The following is a 7,500-nucleotide window of genomic DNA, read 5'->3' on the forward strand; positions in this document are numbered from 1 at the left end:
CTATTTACACTGACCCCACAAACCACACACTGTACACCGACCCCACAAACCTCACACTATACACCGACCCTCCAGCCACACTTAAGTGCTCCATGCCTCTGCTGTGTTTCAGAGTGGTGGACCAGCGCAGGCCAGTGCCTCTGCTACGTGGTGTTCCCCCAGAACGACGCCATCGACACCAAGCCCCCGTCTGATTGGACAGACACCAGCAACATGGCCGCCCGTTCCTAGGATACGGCTTCCATTTCTCTGCTTCCAAGTCTTTCTTTTGGTCTGTTCACTTTCACTGTTGACTGAGACACCTGTCTGTGCACTCCCCGTCTCACCTGGTTACTCTCTGGTTAACCTGGTTACTCCCCGTCTCCCCTGGTTACTCCTCGTCTCACCTGGTTACTCCCTGTCTCACCTGGTTACTCCCCGTCTCACCTGGTTACTCCTCGTCTCACCTGGTTACTCCCTGTCTCACCTGGTTACTCCCCGTCTCCCCTGGTTACTCCCCGTCTCACCTGGTTACTCCTCGTCTCACCTGGTTACTCCCTGTCTCACCTGGTTACTCCCCGTCTCCCCTGGTTACTCCCCGTCTCACCTGGTTACTCCCTGGTTAACCTGGTTACTCCCTGGTTAACCTGGTTACTCTCTGGTTAACCTGGTTACTCCCTGGTTACTCTCTGGTTAACCTGGTTACTCTCTGGTTAACCTGGTTACTCCCTGGTTAACCTGGTTACTCTCTGGTTAACCTGGTTACTCTCTGGTTAACCTGGTTAAAACTGGTTAGTCCCTGGTTACTCTCTGGTTAACCTGGTTACTCCCTGGTTAACCTGGTTACTCTCTGGTTAACCTGGTTACTCTCTGGTTAACCTGGTTACTCTCTGGTTAACCTGGTTAACCTGGTTACTCTCTGGTTAACCTGGTTACTCTCTGGTTAACCTGGTTACTCCCTGGTTAACCTGGTTAACCTGGTTACTCCCTGGTTAACCTGGTTAACCTGGTTACTCCCTGGTTAACCTGGTTACTCTCTGGTTAACACTGGTTACTCCCTGGTTAACCTGGTTACTCCCTGGTTAACCTGGTTAACCTGGTTACTCTCTGGTTAACCTGGTTACTCTCTGGTTAACCTGGTTACTCTCTGGTTAACCTGGTTACTCCCTGGTTACTCTCTGGTTAACCTGGTTAACATGGTTACTCTCTGGTTAACCTGGTTACTCTCTGGTTAACCTGGTTACTCTCTGGTTAACCTGGTTAACCTGGTTACTCTCTGGTTAACCTGGTTGGGGTCCTTCCAGCAGACTGAATAGACTGCCCTCTAGAGCTGAACGTTTTTTCTAAGAAAGTTTTGGTTCCAACAACATGTAGTTATTTTAGTTATTTGAATATAAATTAATATAATAAGTAATATGTACATGGTGTCACTTTCCTGTGAAGAAAGAGAGAATGTTCCAGAATGTGTCTGCGGTTCGTTAAGTTATCATTTTGACCGCTGGAGCCTAAAACGATGTCGCTCTAAGTTATTTGTAAACCGTTCAGTGGCTCTGATCCGTGTCACTGGAGTCTGCCTCTCTTTTGTAACTGAGAAAATAACATTTAGCAGCAAAATAAATTTAAAATGGAGACCGCCGAATCTGTTTCAGGTTTTATTATTGTATTCCATGAATGACTGATACATTGTACAATTGTATAATTGTGTGAATTCATAGGAATATTACACACATTACACAATAACGAAATACACGTCGTGCAGTAATACCATTTGTTTACTTTCGGGGTTCCCAATAGTTGAGATTTTCCTTCCATAAAAATGTATTTAATTACAAAATATTTATGAACCCCTAAGGGAAAGAAAATCTGAACGAATTGTTTTTAAGTAATAAGTAATAAGTGGGCGGGGTCTAATGACGTCACTCAACAAACAGGAAGTAGTTCCTGAACATGTGTCTGAGTCGGCGACACGTGACTTCCAGTCGGCGAGACTCCGTGACGGTGAGTGTTGTCATTCTCTATCTCCTCTTTACTCTATGAACACTATCGCTGCTTATGGTCTAGACGCCCTGACTATGGTCTAGACCCCCTGACTATGGTCTAGACTCCGCGGTCTGGCCTCCGCGGTCTGGACTCCGCGGTCCAGACTCCGTGGTCTAGACGGTCCAGGTCCTGACGAGGTCTTCCTGTGGTCCCCAGGACTGAGCACCATGGCGGCGGCAGCGGCGGGTCTGTGCTTCAGGGACGCCACCGCCCTGGCCCCGATGGTCCGGGTGGGCACTCTGCCGATGAGGCTCCTGGCGCTGGACTACGGAGCGGACATCGTGTACTGTGAGGTGGGTACGGACCCGGGTCGCCCCCCAGCTCCACCGGTAGCCCCCCATCTCCACCGGTACCCCCCCCCCCAGCTCCACCGGTAGCCCCCCAGCCCCACCGGTCGCCCGTCACGTCCTCACGGGCTGTCCTTTCCCTTCCAGGAGCTGATCGACATCAAGATGGTGACATGTGAGCGGGTAGTGAACGGTAAGGAGCCTGCTGCCGGACAGGCCGGTTAACCTCCTCTCCTCCTCTCCTCCTCTCTCCTCCTCTCCTCCTCCTCTAACCTCTGCTCCTCTGCTCCTCTAACCTCTCCTCCTCTCCTCCTCTAACCTCCTCTCTCCTCCTCTAAACATCTCTCTCCTCATCTCCTCCTCTCCTCCTCTAACTATCTCTCTCCTCCTCTAACCATCTCTCTCCTCATCTCCTCCTCTAACCTCCCCTCCTCTCCTCTAACCATCTCTCTCCTCCTCTAACCTCCCCTCTCCTCCTCTAACCTCCCCTCCTCCTAACTGTCTCTCTCCTCCTCTAACCATCTCTCTCCTCATCTCCTCCTCTCCTCCTAACTATCTCTCCTTCTCTTACCATCTCTCTCCTCTAACCATCTCTCTCCTCCTCTCCTCCTCTAACCATCTCTCTCCTCCTCTAACCACCTCTCTCCTCCTCTAACCATCTCTCTCCTCCTCTAACCATCTCTCTCCTCCTCTAACTATCTCTCTCCTCCTCTTACCATCTCTCTCCTCCTCTAACCATCTCTCTCCTCCTCTAACCATCTCTCTCCTCCTCTAACCATCTCTCTCCTCATCTCCTCCTCTAACCTCCCCTCCTCTCCTCTAACCATCTCTCTCCTCCTCTAACCATCTCTCTCCTCCTCTAACCTCCCCTCCTCCTCTAACTATCTCTCTCCTCCTCTAACCATCTCTCTCCTCCTCTCCTCCTCTAACCATCTCTCTCCTCCTCTAACTATCTCTCTCCTCCTCTAACCATCTCTCTCCTCCTCTCCTCCTCCTGGTGTAGAGGAGCTGGAGACGGTGGACTTTGTTGCCCCTGATGAGAGGGTGATGTTCAGGACCTGTGAGAGAGAGAGGGACCGGGTGGTCTTCCAGATGGTAGGTGGGACCAGGCCTGGGCGATGGTTCAGTACTATCGTTCACCGGCTGAAGATGTCACGTTGGGGTGATATCTAGTTTTATAGTCTTTATAGTCTTAACAGTATATATATATACATCCTTACAGTGATCAGATATGAGGTTTGGAACGTCAGTGTGAAAGGAAAATACATTTTATCGAGATACCATACTTACATTTCCATATACTTCAATGTAATGATCCTCAGACTGTTTAGAAAGTATTTATACAACATGCATGTAAGGCTTGTATCAGTGGTGGATTAGCCTGTAGCTGTTGGTCGTAGGGTGAGGCTTGTATCAGTGGTACATTAGCCTGTAGCTCGTAGCTCGTAGGGTAAGGCTTGTATCAGTGGTACATTAGCCTGTAGCTGTAGCTCGTTGGTCGTAGGGTGAGGCTTGTATCAGTGGTACATTAGCCTGTAGCTGTAGCTCGTAGCTCGTAGGGTGAGGCTTGTATCAGTGGTAGCCTGTAGCTCGTAGCTCGTTGGTTGTAGGGTGAGGCTTGTATCAGTGGTAGCCTGTAGCTCGTAGCTCGTAGCTCGTAGGGTGAGGCTTGTATCAGTGGTAGCCTGTAGCTCGTAGCTCGTAGGGTAAGGCTTGTATCAGTGGTAGATTAGCCTGTAGCTCGTAGCTCGTAGGGTAAGGCTTGTATCAGTGGTAGCCTGTAGCTCGTAGCTCGTAGCTCGTAGGGTGAGGCTTGTATCAGCGGTAGCCTGTAGCTGTAGCCTCAGCGTCCTCCCTGCTCTCGCCCCCTCCCCAGGGCACGGCCGACCCGGACCGCGCCCTGGCTGTGGCCCTGCTGGTGTAAGTCCTCATCCTCACGTTGATGACCGCTCTCCTCTCTGAGGGGACTTCATTAATACTATTACTGAGTGTGGAGACGGTCGTCATAGTGACGGTGTCTGTGTTCAGGGAGAAGGACGTGGCGGCCATCGACGTCAACATGGGCTGTCCCAAGGAGTACTCCACCAAGGTCCGTCCTGACCTAGTCCTACCCCTCTGACCTAGTCCTACCCCCTGACCTAGACCTACCTCCCTGACCTAGTCCTACCCCCTGACCTAGTCCTACCCCCTGACCTAGACCTACCTCCCTGACCTAGTCCTACCCCCCTGACCTAGTCCTACCCCTCTGACCTAGTCCTACTCCTAGTCCTACCCTCTGACGTAGTCCTACCCCCCTGACCTAGTCCTACCCCCTGACCTAGTCCTACTCCCTGACCTAGTCCTACACTCTGACCTAGACCTACCCCCTGACCTAGTCCTACTCCTAGTCCTACCCCTCTGACCTAGTCCTACCCCTCTGACCTAGTCCTACCCCCTGACCTAGTCCTAGTCCTAATCAGTCCTTCCTGTGCTCTGTTCTGTAGGGGGGGATGGGAGCCGCTCTCCTCTCAGATCCTGATAAGATTGAAGCGGTGAGAACCTGCTGTGTCCGGCTGCTTGTTGTCTGTGTGGAGGTTGTGGAGGTTGTGGTGGTTGTGGTCTCACTGCCGTCTGGTTCCAGATCCTCACTAAGCTGGTCCAGGGCCTCAGCAAACCCGTCACCTGCAAGATCAGGATCCTCCCCTCGGTGAGTAGTGGGAGGGGCTCTGGGTTAGAGGCTCTAGAGGCTCTGGGTTAGAGGCTCTGGGTTAGAGGCTCTGGGTTAGAGGCTCTAGAGGCTCTGGGTTAGAGGCTCTAGAGGCTCTGGGTTAGAGGCTCTGGGTTAGAGGCTCTGAGTTAGAGGCTCTGGGTTAGAGGCTCTAGAGGCTCTGGGTTAGAGGCTCTAGAGGCTCTGGGTTAGAGGCTCTGGGTTAGAGGCTCTGAGTTAGAGGCTCTGGGTTAGAGGCTCTCTCAAAGAACCTTTGATGCTTCTCAAAGGGGGTGTGTGTGTGTGTTGACCCTGGTGTGTGTGTGTTGACCCTGGTGTGTGTGTGTGTGTGTGTGTCTCCTGCAGATGGAGGACACCGTGCGTCTGGTCCAGAGGATCGAGAGGACAGGCGTGGCGGCCATCGCGGTCCACGGCAGGTAGACCTCCAGACCTCCAGACCCCACAGCCACTGAGGCAAACCAACCGTACAAGCTGCTGATGTTGTTGTTGTTGTTGTTGTTGTTGTCAGGACGCGGGAGGAGCGGCCCAAGCACCCGCTGCACTGTGACTTCCTGCGGGCGGTGTCCGGGGCCGTGGGCGTGCCCGTCATCGCCAAGTGAGTCTCTAAGGGGCGGGTCTTCTGTTCTGCCGTGTCGAGACGTGAGAGGGTGTTGGCGTTGTCACGGTGACGTGATAGGGTGTTGGCGTCGTCACGGTGACGTGAGAGGGCGTTAGCGTCGTCACGGTGACGTGAGAGGGTGTTGGGGTCGTCACGGTGACGTGAGAGGGTGTTGGGGTCGTCGTGGTGACGTGAGAGGGTGTTGGGGTCGTCACGGTGACGTGAGAGGGTGTTGGCGTCGTCACGGTGACGTGAGAGGGTGTTGGCGTCGTCACGGTGACGTGAGAGGGTGTTGGGGTCGTCGTGGTGATGTGAGAGGGTGTTGGCGTCGTCACGGTGACGTGAGAGGGCGTCGGCGTCGTCACGGTGACGTGAGAGGGTGTTGGGGTTGTCACGGTGACGTGAGAGGGCGTCGGCGTCGTCACGGTGACGTGAGAGGGCGTCGGCGTCGTCACGGTGACATGAGAGGGTGTTGGCGTCGTCACGGTGACGTGAGAGGGCGTCGGCGTCGTCACGGTGACATGAGAGGGCGTCGGCGTCGTCACGGTGACGTGAGTCGGCGTCGTCGCGGTGACGTGTCCGTGTGTGTGACAGCGGCGGCTCCCTGGACATGGTGAAGTCGTTCGAGGACGTGGCGGCGTTCCGCAGCGCCACGGGGGCGGCGGCCGTGATGCTGGCCCGCGCCGCCATGTGGAACCCCTCCGTGTTCCGCCGCCAGGGACTGCTTCCTGTCCAGACCGTCATGGAGGACTACCTGAAATACGTAAGAGAACCGGCCGCACCCGGTCCAGCACCGCTTCATTCACTCACTCACATTTATGTATGTTATGAATATATTCATGTTTATGCTAGGGTTAGACCACTACCCTGTACTGTGGGGTTAGGGTTAGACCACTACCCTGTACTGTGGGGTTAGGGTTAGACCACCACCCTGTACTGTGGGGTTAGGGTTAGACCACTACCCTGTACTGTGGGGTTAGGGTTAGACCACCACCCTGTACTGTGGGGTTAGGGTTAGACCACTACCCTGTACTGTGGGGTTAGGGTTAGACCACCACCCTGTACTGTGGGGTTAGGGTTAGACCACTACCCTGTACTGTGGGGTTAGGGTTAGACCACTACCCTGTACTGTGGGGTTAGGGTTAGACCACCACCCTGTACTGTGGGGTTAGGGTTAGACCACCACCCTGTACTGTGGGGTTAGGGTTAGACCACTACCCTGTACTGTGGGGTTAGGGTTAGACCACTACCCTGTACTGTGGGGTTAGGGTTAGACCACCACCCTGTACTGTGGGGTTAGGGTTAGACCACCACCCTGTACTGTGGGGTTAGGGTTAGACCACTACCCTGTACTGTGGGGTTAGGGTTAGACCACTACCCTGTACTGTGGGGTTAGGGTTAGACCACTACCCTGTACTGTGGGGTTAGGGTTAGACCACTACCCTGTACTGTGGGGTTAGGGTTAGACCACTACCCTGTACTGTGGGGTTAGGGTTAGACCACTACCCTGTACTGTGGGGTTAGGGTTAGACCACTACCCTGTACTGTGGGGTTAGGGTTAGACCACTACCCTGTACTGTGGGGTTAGGGTTAGACCACTACCCTGTACTGTGGGGTTAGGGTTAGACCACTACCCTGTACTGTGGGGTTAGACCACTACCCTGTACTGTGGGGTTAGGGTTAGACCACCACCCTGTACTGTGGGGTTAGACCACTACCCTGTACTGTGGGGGCAGGGTTAGACCACTACCCTGTACTGTGGGGTTAGACCACTACCCTGTACTGTGGGGGCAGGGTTAGACCACTACCCTGTACTGTGATGGGGGTGTGGGGGGGGGGGGGGGGGGGAGGGAGGATGTGGTTGCTAGGGTAACGCCTGGTTTGTGGTT

At 53.9% G+C, this 7,500-nt stretch overlaps 1 protein-coding gene across 1 annotated transcript in view; it reads left to right on the plus strand.

The window, feature by feature from the left end:
• Positions 1 to 1,937: 1,937 nt before the first annotated feature.
• LOC311373702 (tRNA-dihydrouridine(20) synthase [NAD(P)+]-like) overlaps positions 1,938 to 7,500 on the plus strand; it is an 8,542-nt gene continuing 2,979 nt past the window's right edge. Inside the window, exons 1-11 of the mRNA XM_084490329.1 lie at positions 1,938 to 1,977; positions 2,176 to 2,312; positions 2,454 to 2,499; positions 3,310 to 3,401; positions 4,183 to 4,226; positions 4,335 to 4,395; positions 4,790 to 4,837; positions 4,927 to 4,992; positions 5,359 to 5,429; positions 5,522 to 5,608; positions 6,206 to 6,374. Of these exons, the coding sequence (XP_084346455.1) occupies positions 2,187 to 2,312; positions 2,454 to 2,499; positions 3,310 to 3,401; positions 4,183 to 4,226; positions 4,335 to 4,395; positions 4,790 to 4,837; positions 4,927 to 4,992; positions 5,359 to 5,429; positions 5,522 to 5,608; positions 6,206 to 6,374 (810 nt within the window). The 5' untranslated portion in view covers positions 1,938 to 1,977; positions 2,176 to 2,186. The remainder of the gene's footprint in view (positions 1,978 to 2,175; positions 2,313 to 2,453; positions 2,500 to 3,309; positions 3,402 to 4,182; positions 4,227 to 4,334; positions 4,396 to 4,789; positions 4,838 to 4,926; positions 4,993 to 5,358; positions 5,430 to 5,521; positions 5,609 to 6,205; positions 6,375 to 7,500) is intronic.

This window comes from Micromesistius poutassou, assembly GCF_964030765.1.
Source record: "Micromesistius poutassou genome assembly, contig: SCAFFOLD_4873, whole genome shotgun sequence".
Lineage (NCBI taxonomy): Eukaryota > Metazoa > Chordata > Actinopteri > Gadiformes > Gadidae > Micromesistius > Micromesistius poutassou.